Genomic DNA, 13,077 nt, shown 5'->3' with positions numbered 1-13,077 from the left:
TTTAATGACTGGTGGTGGTTTTCAATATCTGAGCTATCCCAATGAACCAAGGACTAACCCCACGTTGTTCCAATTTACTAAATGCTTTGCTTTCCCCCATTAGATTATTAGCCAGGACACGGAAAGTATGAAGCCTAAACCCTTCTGGTGTCTGGAGAAGCCAGACTTGGAGAAAGCAGTTGCTGGAAACAAGGAGGCTACACGCTCCCCGGTTCTCTGCCCCAGGAGTGGTGCGGGGGAGGCCAGTGCCAAGGGAGGAGCAAGACCGACCACATTGTGAGCCCCTCTTGCCCCCCACCCTGCCTCTGGTTTTGATTCAGGTGTTCGAAAAGTAAGGATTTCAGTTACACTTATTTTTTTAAGTGCAAATGTGATTTTATAATTAAAGCCACACAATTAGGACAAGCTCAGGATGGCAGCCTACGTAGCTTCTAGAAAAGGCTTAAGAGGAAAAACGGAAAAAAAGAAAGAACCCACCACACTGTTTACCAACCTGCACGTCTAGTTGCTGGAAGATTCCACTGACTGCTCTCATAATGCAGTGAGTGAGTGGAGGCATTTTAACAAAATCCAAATAGTATATTTGACACACAAGATTGCATTAGTTTCAGGTGTACAACTTAGCGATTCGACGTCTTGGTGTAAGCATTCTTCATGTCAAGGCCAACGAGCTATCATCTTAGGACCCTAACCCTTTAGAATGAAGACCAACGAGGCAAACCCCTCCCCATATTCAACATATAAATGTAATTTTATGTATCACTTCTCCTAAATCCTTAATAAGACAGTCTTAATGAGGGCTTTCTTCCAGGAATGTCAAAGCCTTTAAAGTAAATATAACAATTCATAGCTACTGAGCCTCTCCTATGCCTTTCTAGAAGAGTGGGTAGAGTTCTGTTTCTATATCATCACGTAAGAGCAACTGCTAAGTCAGTTTTCTGACTTCACTTTATCAATTTCAGGGCTAATCATTTAAAGAACAAACTGATCGTTTTCTTTTTTTCCTGATCATTTTTTCTTAATATTCATTTATTATAAATATTTCTCTAGAGGCCAATGCAAGCTACATGAGTTTTTCTCCATGTGATTTTACTAAGTATATTAATAAAGAAATACAGAGGAAGTTTTAATGCACTCTTTACGGGAAAGTACGTAAACTCCTGTGATTTCACTGAGACACACAATGGAGTCACCGCCATACCATCCATTAAAGACTATCATGTTGGGCCATGATTTTCCAGCACATAAATAAAAATGCTAGTATTTAACTGTCCCCTAGAAATCTGGTTGCATCTTTGTTTTCTTTTTACAAATTTTTGCTGCGAATCAATAGAGCTCTCTCTCCATGCTCTATGAAAATGCATCCTACCAATCTGTCCATAACATGTTATGGTGATTCTGAACATGTGAGGAAATACTAAGATAGCTTTGATTTGTGCCTTAATGTCACAAGGTCGAGATGAAAAGCTTCAAACTGTGATCCTGAATTATATGTATCAAGTTACGGAAGTGCTCTGTACCGCACAGTTTATGGAATTAGCTTTCCTTAGCCCCAGAAATCATAGAGAGTTCCCCATCAAAGGACTATCGCTTGGTGTCAGTTCTTCAAGGATACTTAAAGCACAGAGAACTAGAAAGCAAATAGAAATTTTAAATAAACTACTTCCAAAATACTGCGTTTGCCAATTAACAGAATGACTCTGGCCTTATTTCTATTCCAGTCCCAGGTCTTCTTTGGTAGGGGAGACACTCAGGGATACTGTTACTAACCCAATTCAAATGTGAAGCAGTTGGACAGAGAATGTGCAAAAGCTATTTAGCGGTTTTGTGGGGGTGGCAGGAGTCAAGAAAGAGCTGCATGGAATGTGATCGCGCTTCAGTCCGCCTCATCCCACAGACAGGCTCGGTCCTTACCATGTCTCCAGGCTTGACAGAGACGGTCACCACCACGCCAGGCATCGGGGAGCGCAGAATACTGCTTGTGTCCTCAGCCGCTTTTTCCAGCATAAATTTGTTCAGTTCTGCAGCCAGTTTGGTTAATATATGCACCTTGTACTTGAGGGGGTAAAAAAACGTAAGTGAGTCTAAATGAACTTTTCCTCAAAGGTAGCATTCTTTCAGAATCAGATTTTTAGCTCTGAAATTTAAATGATCACATCTTTGAATTCAATGGTTTTTAATTATTGTACAGAGAAACAAAATATAGTCATTTTGTTTCTGGCACATGTTGTGAGCTGGTTATTTAAGAAATTTCTTGAAACGAGAACAACTCCAGTAATTAATTAGTGAGAAATAGCAGTCACCCTGTAAGAGAAACATCTCAAAACTTTGTAAAGAAAACAGTGAGGATTTTTCCTTATATTCCCTTCACTGCTTACAAACTTATCCCAATTAACACGGATTCTGTGAGCTGGCTGGATCTGCAGGAGGGAGAGGGGTGACTCTGCGGGCACCCGCCAGCAGATGGCAGCAGATTGCTGTCTCAGGCTCCTGCTCCCCGCGAGAGCGGCCGCACCACCAAGTTAAGACAAAGGGTTTCAGTGTTCGTTTGGGGCAAAATAATATTTAAAATTCAATCTCTTTCTAGAGGCACAGTATGTTATATTCACTACAGAAAAAGTTAGCTCTTCTTTTTGGGCACAACATGGCGTAATCTTTCCAAGGTACCAAGACGCTTAGGGTAGATAAAAATGAAATAGAAGGACTATCTTCTACACAGAGAGACGATAATATCAGACTTTAAGCCATTGAGAGAAACATTATGCACAAGCAAGTATTTTCAATGGAAACTTTTGTAGATGGTTCTCAAACAATCGGGCAGGTTCAAGGGAGTTCAGTCAAACAGAACATTTCTAATAAAGAGAGTTTCTGCCTGGCAGGGAAAATATCCTGGATCTCTATGAACAAATAGAAGAGCCACAGTTTGGTCTACCCAAAAAGAAACAAACTCAGCTGGTTTGAGGAGGGGTTACTCAGTGAGGCTGAAACCAGCACCTGAAGATGTCTGAATTCCTTCCAAATTGCATCTCCCTTGGGTAAGAGAGATACAACACGGAGGCAGCTCCATTTTGTTCGAAAAAAGATGCTGTAACTCAAAGCCGCCTGTGGGTATCATGATGGCAGGGATGCAAAGGCAAAATAGAACTCCCCCTCTAGTTCTGTACAGGCATGGCGGAATTCCTTCTGGGTGCTCTTTGTGGGACTTGTTCTAAAAGGGCAAGGGAGACCCCCAGGAGGAGCACCGATGGCCTAAGTTCCGCTCAGATTTGCCACTGTGACAGGTTGAATAATAACATCTTTTGCATGTTTCTTTACTCCTGAGTGTGTGTTTTGCAATCAAGACATACAAGCGTCTGCCAGTTTCTGAAGGATATGATCCTTAAGTGAAATTACAGTGCAAATAAAAGCTTTTTGCTCCTATTAAAATTCATCTGAGTCCTAAGTGGCAAGGAGAGTGCATTGTGCTGTCAGTCTAATAAACATTCCAGGCAGAGGGACTACTTATCAGCGATGAATTGTACCTCAAAGTCTTTCATTAGACCATGGCGGGGGGGGGGGGGGGGGGGGGGGGGGGGGGGGGGGGGGGGGGGGGGGGGGGGGGGGGGGGGGGGGGGGTGGACGGAGAAAGAAGGGATAACATAATTGTACCAAATTGCATGGTTTTCGTAGCTGTGCTCTGTCTGCCTTAGAAAAGAAAACCCAACACCCCTAGGAGCAGGAGAGTCCACAGCAAAGTCACTTTTCTAGCTGGCAGTGCCCTCCCCGGCTCCCAACACGTGACTGGTCAGCACTGGGCCCAGCTGTCCAGGTTCAGTGTAGCACACAGATCTAGTTTTTTCCCCTTGTTTTTTGTACCATTTGACTACAAAATGTGAAGTCTAAATTCAGGGAAAGGCTCTTTCTGCACTGTGAACAATATGATTTATCACATTTCACCACAGTGGACAGGCTTAAAACCTAATTTTAGCTATATCACAAACAAGCCTTAATGTAAATAAAGAGCTGAGATCGTACCGAGCTCCATTTCTCCCCAGAAATTACAAGATCCTGACTAAAACTGGATCCTTTTACTATTTTTATAATTTTCATATCTTTTGAATTCCTTTCTCTGTAGGACTCCTGCTTTGCTTGGAAAGAGATGTAAAAGAGTCACAAAACTCAGCGCCTTTAGATGCAGTCTTTGTTATTGATGAGATGTTCCTTTTCCTCTTGTATTTGTTTATTGTTCTTAAATCTGTTTGGGGGATAAGCGACTTATTGTAATCACAAGTAAAAAATAACAACGGGGTAAATGCCTCAGGAGAGGCCTCCTTGCAAATAGTTGGCTAAGAAACGACCTTTCTGAATATAAAGAGAGGAGGCAGCAAGAGGTTCTCTTTTTAAGATTACCTTTGATGTGTCCTGACCCCTTCAGCATGCCCACACAAACACGCCTCTTAAAACAACGTCTTGGCTCGGCCGTGCAGCGGACGCGGGGCGCGCTGGCGGGATGGGATCTAAGCGGGTGCAGCATATGGGCCCATCAGAATGAAGTGCCTGGTGAGAGCCATAAAAGCTTTTTGCTGCCCCCAGAAAAGAAGTCGTTTAAGAGTGTACACTACGGCTTTCAAAGCTTCTGATCAAAATTGCTATTTATTGGTTTCTCTGATTCTTACGGGGCTCAGGCAGAGCCAGCCAACGAGCTAAAAGAATTCAGGAAAATGCCCTATGACGCGCAAAGAGTTTGGTTTTTTACGCTAGGCATTAAAATATTCCTAAAGTGTTCCGTGAAACCTCCCCGGAGAGTTGTGCTTTTAAGTTGTTGTTGTTGTTGTTACTGTTTTCAAGCAGATAAACCACAAACTTGAGGTTCTGGGGGTGGGAGTCCAAGATTTTAAAGGTTACTTGATAGACGGAGAAGTACAATCCTAGAAGAACCCAGAAGGTTCTCACCCTGCAAGGTCACAAGAAACATCTGTGGGGCCTGAACTGGATTCGTTCTGGGTTCTTCGGTAGATGGAACCTCACTGTGGTTTTAGGGAGGTGCTCATAAACCACAAATTATCAAGCTCCGCATGGAGGAACTTAACGCTGAGAACAGGTGCTCTCCGGGGGGTGGCCTGGTCAGCTCAACCCGTGTAGGAAGGACAGTGATGGGAGGGAATTCATAGGAGGTGTTCTCTAATGACCCCAGCCAGAGAGGCTCTAAGCGAATGAATTTTATGGTGTCTGTAATGTAAAACCATGTCTAACAAAATTTCTCCCAAAAAGTTCAACAAGAAAGAAAGAGAAGGGAATCACACCAGACATAAAGGGTCAGGAAGAAAACTACAAGAGATGGACACTTAAAAGGAACACAATGGAATTGTTTTTACAATGAACATACGGCTCTCAGCATGGAACCTAACGAAGGGGGAAAAGGTGTGGGCAGAGAGCCATGGTAGTTGGGGGAGAAGCCATGCGTGGTCACGGTTTGGGGGGGGGGTATATGCTTTTTGGTCAGGTTGGTTAACAGAAACATCCTGCAGATGGGCAAGCCCACCCGTGCCAGGCGCACACACAGCACACGCACACGCACACCACCGCGTAAAGCAGCCCTTGCTACGGCTACACTGCGCTAGATGGTCACACAAAATGCCTTGCCGCTGGTGTCTGCGCCTCCTTAGGGAGTTTAAATCCGTGCGCCTCTCTGTACGGCCCTGAGATTTACCAGCCGACTTCACCAAGTCACCCACCCCGAGGGCTCGCACCTGCAGGCCTTGGAGGCCTATGGGCTCCCTACAGGATGAATGCTTCCAAGCTGCTTTGCATACTGTCTCAGTTGTGATTTCACCTTAAAGTAGCCCACCTCTGGTTTCCACTCCTATGCCATTCTTCCAAAACGATCAGGACATGTGCAGTTGACGAACTGCTCGTGTTTTCATACGGCAACCGTGGGCCATCTCAGTCAAGGGTAAATGGTGCACTTTGCTGGGAATTATGTTACATCAGTTCCCAAAACATCCTGAAGCACCGGCCATATACCGTATATCAACCCTCACTAAGTAAGGGAGCAGATGCATTTCTTCAGATATAAGGTTCTCCTCTTCAAAGTTTTCACCTTCTGGTCCCAAGGGTCTCCAACATTAAACTGCCTTTTCATTTCCACGGTGTGGCAGTGAGAGCTAACACTCCAACATGCCCCTAAAAATCTACTTTCCTAACTCTGAGCTGGAGAGCAAGTGTCAGTGTTCTTAAAGTGTCAGAAATGACTAGCTGCAAAAAAAAAAAAAAAAAAAAAAAAAAAAAAAAAAAAAAAAAAAAAAAAAGACACATCTTTAAAAACACTGGAGTTTCAGAAAACTAGAAAAAAAAAGCCTCACTAAATATACATTAGAACACTGAAGTACATTTGGAGTCTTAATTCAACGGTTTTTGTTTTGTTTTGTTTTTTGTTTCCCCCATTCCTGAGTTCTTTGTGGGATCACTATGAACACTGGAGGAAAACCACAGCAAGGGGTCAATGCCGTGCAAAATACAGCAGCATCGGGCCCAGCCAAACCAGACCGACCCTGCAAGAATCTGCAAGAAAAAATCTGCAAGAAACAATACCCCAAACAGAGAGAATCAGAGCCTGTGGCTGCCCTTCTCTGGGAGAGCTCCCCCCGCCTCCACCAGCCCTGCCACCACCCCCCCCCCCCAACAACACACACCCCGGGCCAAGAAGGTGAACCGAACAGGCGGCTGTCCCCGAGTCGGTACAGCTGCAACCACCGGAGCAGCCCCTCAGCATAATGCTGTGACAACTCCATCCGCACAGTCTCGAGGTAGCTGTCAATCAGGACGCATCATTTAATCCAACAGCACTCGGAGGACTTTCTCCGACAACCCACATGACAGCATATCTACAGCTCTATTTATATCAGCGCCCGGTTGTGTTTACAATGCTGTGGCAATTAGAAAAGATGCAACAGGCAGCAATATTATGGAGATTTCCAGTTCGCAGTATTGCCCCGTAAAGTGTGATCTTGCTTCGCAGAGTCAGGCTAAATGACAAAAGGCTATTTTCTTCACTCTCCGTGCTCAGACAGCACTTCATTTGCAGCTAGCTATAATTAGATTAATGGTGTAGTGCAGTACAAAGCCGGCCCACTTCACATCAGATAGCATATGAATTAGGACAAACACTTATTTCAATTCCAGGCAGAGAAAGCAATGACTGGGGTATTTAGCATACCCTTTATGGTGGAATGAGATGTTAATTGTGTACCATTACCTCTAAACTGCTTGCTTGTTGTATAAATCACTGTGCTAATTGATGCCGAGATAGAAATGTAGCCACAGGCAAGAAAGCAAAGGAATGAGAGCTGAAGATGTTGGATAAAGGATTATCGAGTAAAACCATATGGAGATGAGGTTCCTTTGAAACCTTTCCTTTCTGCCCAAGAGCACCAGTTCTTAAAAGTACAGAAAAACTCTTGTACTAAGAAAGCAAATTTCATTTTTCACATTCCTCTTTAAAAGCACCCGTTTCTTTTCGAAGTTCCGGTCTGTCAGCAATCTAAATAAGAGGTATGTGGAATTAATCTGAATATACACTTACAAACACAAGGAATGTACAGTTTTCAAATAGTGAGAACTCCCTATCTGGGTCTTTGGCTCATGGGTTAATAAGGAACACCCGTCAACTACCTGAAGCAGATGTTTCCGACGCATCCACAGGGCAAAAATAAATTCTTTCCCAAGACCTGACCTGGAGTTGTTCTTAATAGACCAAAACCAAACACAAAAATCTGCTGGTTTCAGTGTGGTGTGTTATCTACTCCATTTGCATAGAAAGAATTATTCAGGATGTGAGTCCAATGGGACAGGCCCATTCTGATCTGCCACTGAAACAATGATTTTACTGACATCTGACTAGGCCAGTTCATCATTTTGTATGAGAGTAAGGAATTAGAAAGGAAATCTTGTTTCTTGTCTGGCCCCCTAAAACTAGCAAAACCTAATAAGCAGAAGCACGTAGTCATTTAAAAGCTTCAGTCTTGTTGTAAAATGCTACCCTTCTCTTTGTAAAATGTCCTATCAGTGCTCAACAGCTCTTATTAGGGTAAAAACGAGTGTGTCAGAAGTACACATACAGAAACCAAATGCTATACTCAAAAAGTCCAACTGTTGAAGGTCCACAGATAAACATGCTCTTTGGAAGTTTACAGATCAAGCGCATGCACTCCATGTATGCGATCACAATTCTTTTCCTAGCAAAGCAACAGTCAGGTGCAAATTACTGCTGTGCACTTTTTCACAAATCCAGCTGCTTAGTAATTAGCACTGTTATAACAAACTTTTACACAGAGAGCAAATACAGTGGGTCGACTAATAGTTCAAATTCTCAACTTCAGAGTAACAGTTAACATATCTGATTCTCGCAAACGCACTTTTGAGAAACGCACGTTTGAGAAACACCGTGTATGGTTTAGCCTTGCGAAATCCAAATACCACATCGACTTGTAAGACAATAAAAGAACGTCCCAAGAAACTGCATCGTCTGGATCGAATTATCACCACTGAAACCTGGAGAAAAAAATCCAGAGCTGCTTTGGTGGGGGCAAGCCCACCTTTCACTGGACCATATAGTCTTTATATATCAGGAACACCTGCATTGCAACAGCCATGTCAAAGAGTTTAAGGTTTAGGTCATTGTGCTAATAAGTAAATAACACGTGAGTATATATGCATTACAGTAGGCTTAATATAATACTTCAGTAAATACACACATACACAGAGAACAGGTACATGTATATAGAGCAACATCAAGGGTCCCCAAAATGGAAACCAATGCCGACAAAATAGTGTGGTCTGTGCTGAAGTAACACCTCCCAAGTGTGTGGCTAGGTGACATAAATGGAAGTGTGCTGAAGAAAAGATCTGGAAAGCAGTGTAAGGGCCTGCCCCCAATCATTAATCACTTGTTTGGACCATTTAAAACTAGAGCAGTACAGCCTGAAGCAAAACACCAACACACCCCTCGCTTGCGCTTGCGAGGCTGCGAGGCTGGTGTTAACAGGAGAAAATATATGGTTTCTGATACTGTGACCCCGTTCCCCAGCGTTTGCTCCCTTTAATTGAAAAAGGCAGTTACACACAAAGTAAATCATTCAGTGAGGTGAGCTGTTTAATGACACATAATTGATAATGTCAATATGTGGCAGTGACATAATACGCCACTTTCAACACTGGCCCACTTACGGTTATGAATCAATCTATGCTCCAGGTTTTATTCTCTCGCTGCTAAGTTGGTTCTCAAACTCCAGGCTTTTGCTGGACCGATCAATGTGCCACAAGGAGCCACAGTGGCGCAACGATCTCATGAAGGACAGTTTTTGAGGCAAGAATCACAAAAGGAGAGGTGGGAGGTGAATTCCAACAAAGCAAAACAAGAAAAATACGTGAAGCCCACTTCTGCACCGCATCTTTCAAATTCTTGCTAAAAAAGACCAAGTATCCTTAGAGAAAAGAACTAATCTTAAGGCTGATATCAAAGCCTTTGAAGGAATGCGTAAATTCGTGTGTTTCTCCGGCTCATTCCCAAAAGACAATTTCCTCGGAAGAGAAAAACATGGGGACATCTGTCAATCATGTAAAAATCTAACCTAATTTGTTTTTCCAATTTTGTTTTTTCTTCAGAAACACGAGTCCTTCCAATTCTAATATCCTAAGATCAGCAACGCATCTTTTGTCACCATAGCACTGAAAATTAAATTGCAACTTAAACATTAAACCCGGCACTTAACCAATCCTATTTCCTCAGCTGTGTTCCACGGAGTTACCTTCGTTGCAATTTGAATCACTGGTGTCTCACGATAGAGCCAAAACTGAAGGAAAAGCCACAGAGCTACCGTACAGGAAGCCAGCCTGCTCCCAGTTTGCAGGACAGCGCTGGCTGCGGGTCCTCAACGGGTTTCTGAAAGAGCGAGTCAGTGAATGGGGGAACTTCCCCGGTGCCCGGCGCTGTGGGGACGCAGTGTGCAGGTGTGCCAGGATAAAGGGGCCCAGCCTCTGCCTCACCCAGGTGCCCGCAAGCTGTCTAACAAGCAAGTACATATGCCACAAAGGTAATTTGCTGGAATAAGTGGCACTTTCCCATCCACAAAGGCAAGTCCATTGACAATGTTCTGTACAGAACTCACAAAACAGAACACGCGCATTCTGTTTGATCAGGAGTCTCTGTGACACATTATGACTATAATGAGTCATTTCTTTCTTTTTCATACAAGAAAAATATTATAGATCTTTGAAAGCCTTGTGCTCAATTATGTAACAATACCAACATCTGTGAACAGTACAGGCTGTTTCTATTCTGTATCCTGAACAGTTTTACGTAATTACGCATTTATGAGGTATTTGGTAAACCAGTAAGAAGGTACCTTTTTAAAGCACTATATAATTTGGGGTACAATGAAGTGTTCTCTTGAAAATCTATAATTAGGGCAGCATCAGCTTACAGAAAAGTACAGGAAGTGTTATAAAAACACAATTATGTAAATAAGCACATAGGTAGGGAAGTGTACCATTTCGCTATGGTCCCTCCGCCTCCATTTCCTCCTCTTCTATTTGAATTGTTCTGTGCTCATCTCAAGTTAAAGTAATGTTGTCCACAGGGCGCAGAATAAGTGAACTCTGGGGAAAAAAGATAGGGATCTTGGCCTTCCCTGGAAAGTTCTTTAGTCCTGAGATGGAACATCAGAGATCTGGGGAGTGTGCCAATGCCATGGGGCTGTTCAACAGTGCTCTGGGCTTTATATGGATTTTTTTTAATGATACAATGTTCTTACTAGTATGAATTCACTAAAGAAACTCAGAATCTAATAAGGCAAAATGTTAGCTTATATTGGTCAGAAATTTGAAACTAAAATATATCAAGGCAAAAGCAAACAAAAGTACAGAGGATAATATTGTGGAGTAAACTGTTGGCCAAGAAGATGAAAGCAGAAAACTAAAGAAGGGCACACAGTATGCCAGCCACCCCAAAACATGCCCTTTCGCTGAAAGGATTGCTTTGAGCTGAAAGCAATGAGCTCTCTGCCCTCCCCTTCTGGTCTAGAAGCAGGTGTCTTTCTCTCATACACAAGGAAGAGAACTGCTCCAGAGCTACTCTTATGGCCTGAGAAGGCTCTTATCGGCATGAGAAACCACACTAAAAATACCATATTTATCCTACATTTCCTAGTTACCTTCCCACAACTTACTCCCACCCCCAGAAGTCCCAAACCTCCTTTCCTTTGTCCCCACACTATAGTGTCCTTTGTTAAGATAGTATAAACCCCCCACATTCTAAATGTCTTATTTTACATTTCTTTGGGAACTCCCATGTATAAGTACGTAACATAATCTATTTTTTTCTTTTGTTAATCTGCCTTTTGTCAGTTTGATTTGCAAGGCTCCAGGCACTGAAATCTAAGAGGAGAGAAGAAAAAGTTTTCATCTCCTACACAACCCAACAACCCCTGGTCCAAAGTACTGGGAATGATCTTGTCAGGGAGGAAGAAATTTCCTCTGCCATTCAAGGTCCTTCTAGCTGGATTAAGGATCAGGTGGACATAAGATGAACAGAAGATCAAATTTAAAATTGTAGTTACAGGAAATCCACACAGACATGAAATCGCAAACACAGGCAAAATAAGGCATCTCTGTCATGTTGAACACTGAGGAGAAGGGGGTATGGGTCTGGGACCTCAAAGGGAAGGAATGTAACCTTTAGGAAGAATGAGAAAGAATAAATGTTTGGTAAACAAGTGTTTGCTGGGCCACTCAGAAACAACAGAACATGGAGGACTTGGATCAAACAGGCCTTGCTAGCTTCCTCCCTATCTACTGTACCTAGCTCAAGGTGTAATGTAGTCATCTGTGGTGACAGCTCTCTTCCTGGAGCAGGCCCCCTAACTAAATTCTTTTTAGGCAGTTGTGCAGGAGGTAAAGAGCTTTTCCTGAATCTGCTGGGTTTTGATTGCTTTTAACTCAAAATTATCTTCATACCAAAGGGCCCATTTGGCTGTGGCCTGCCCTTGGCCTCTGCAATCTATCAGGGGACTGCTTAGCAATTTTATAGTTTAGAATGCTTACATATCTCAGAAGTTTAACCCATGCTACTAAGTGGACTTCTGGCATGTCACATGTTGCACATTATACAGAAGATACAGTATTGAAGACAGACAAGCCCTATAAAGCCATGTGGACAACAGAGGTAAAAGGAGACGTGGCCACCATACTGGAAGCAGAAGAGAGTTCAAAGAAAAAAAAGCACAAGTCTTTGAAGCCAAATGACCTGAATTTTGATATCCCAATAAATTGACCTTTTGGCTAAGTGATCTAACTTCTCAGAACAAATCTCTTCATTTCTAAAATCAAGATAAAACATGGATTAAATGAGAGATTAAACTGAAAAAAGTTTTGCAGACTAAGTAGCAAGTGCCTGACAGTAACCACTCACCAAATATGATTTCCTCTTTCCTTCCCAAGTACCTCTGATTGTCAAAGAAAAGACAGTGGTAGTTGTGATTTTTTTAATTGTATATTGTAAAGCATCATGGAATAGCAAATTCTATTTGTTACAATTCTAGTTCTATGGTTCCACATTAAGGAAATAGACTAAATTTTTCAAAATGACACCTGGCTCTAAAATCAAAGAAAAGAAGTTGGTTCTGATATTAAGAAGGCATCCAGATCGGGCAGTGCAGGATTCTATGGTCATCCTTTCCTTAGATAATGCCATACTCAATTAGTGAAAGAGTATGGTTCATTCATTCAAAAACTATTCATCACGCACATATGGGCAATAGGAGAATACAATATAAATAAGAAAAATTGGCTCCTGACCTCAAACACCAGAATCTGGCCAGAGAGAAAAGACATTCATAAATAACACAAATATAAATATAGATGAGGACTATAAATCATTTAATCAATGTGAGGGGGGCTTTTTTTATGTTAGCCCCTCTTTTGAAATAAAGTGAAAGGAAAAACAAAACCCTTTTTCATACTGAGAATACTCTGGCCACTAACTGTGTGGGCATTTTCCCCACACCAATCAATTCAGTTCTGACACTGTCTACCTGCAGTTAG

The 13,077-nt window shown here is 42.5% G+C and overlaps 1 protein-coding gene across 8 annotated transcripts in view; it reads right to left on the bottom strand.

Moving 5' to 3' along the window:
- PCCA (propionyl-CoA carboxylase subunit alpha) overlaps positions 1-13,077 on the bottom strand; it is a 416,136-nt gene that overhangs the window by 12,179 nt on the left and 390,880 nt on the right. For 4 of the 8 annotated variants that reach the window (XM_045481124.1, XM_045481113.1, XM_045481105.1 and 1 more), the window contains one exon: positions 1,915-2,055. The exons of 3 other annotated variants lie outside the window; for them this stretch is intronic. In XM_045481124.1, the coding sequence (XP_045337080.1) occupies positions 1,915-2,055 (141 nt within the window). Of the gene's footprint in view, positions 1-1,914; positions 2,056-4,389; positions 4,497-13,077 lie in introns of those variants that run through there. One more of the 8 variants, XM_045481169.1, reaches the window with a different exon arrangement.

This window comes from Leopardus geoffroyi, chromosome A1 (assembly GCF_018350155.1).
Source record: "Leopardus geoffroyi isolate Oge1 chromosome A1, O.geoffroyi_Oge1_pat1.0, whole genome shotgun sequence".
NCBI lineage: Eukaryota > Metazoa > Chordata > Mammalia > Carnivora > Felidae > Leopardus > Leopardus geoffroyi.
The sequence above is the reverse complement of the archived record's forward strand: the minus strand, read 5'-3'. Positions and strand labels throughout refer to the sequence as shown.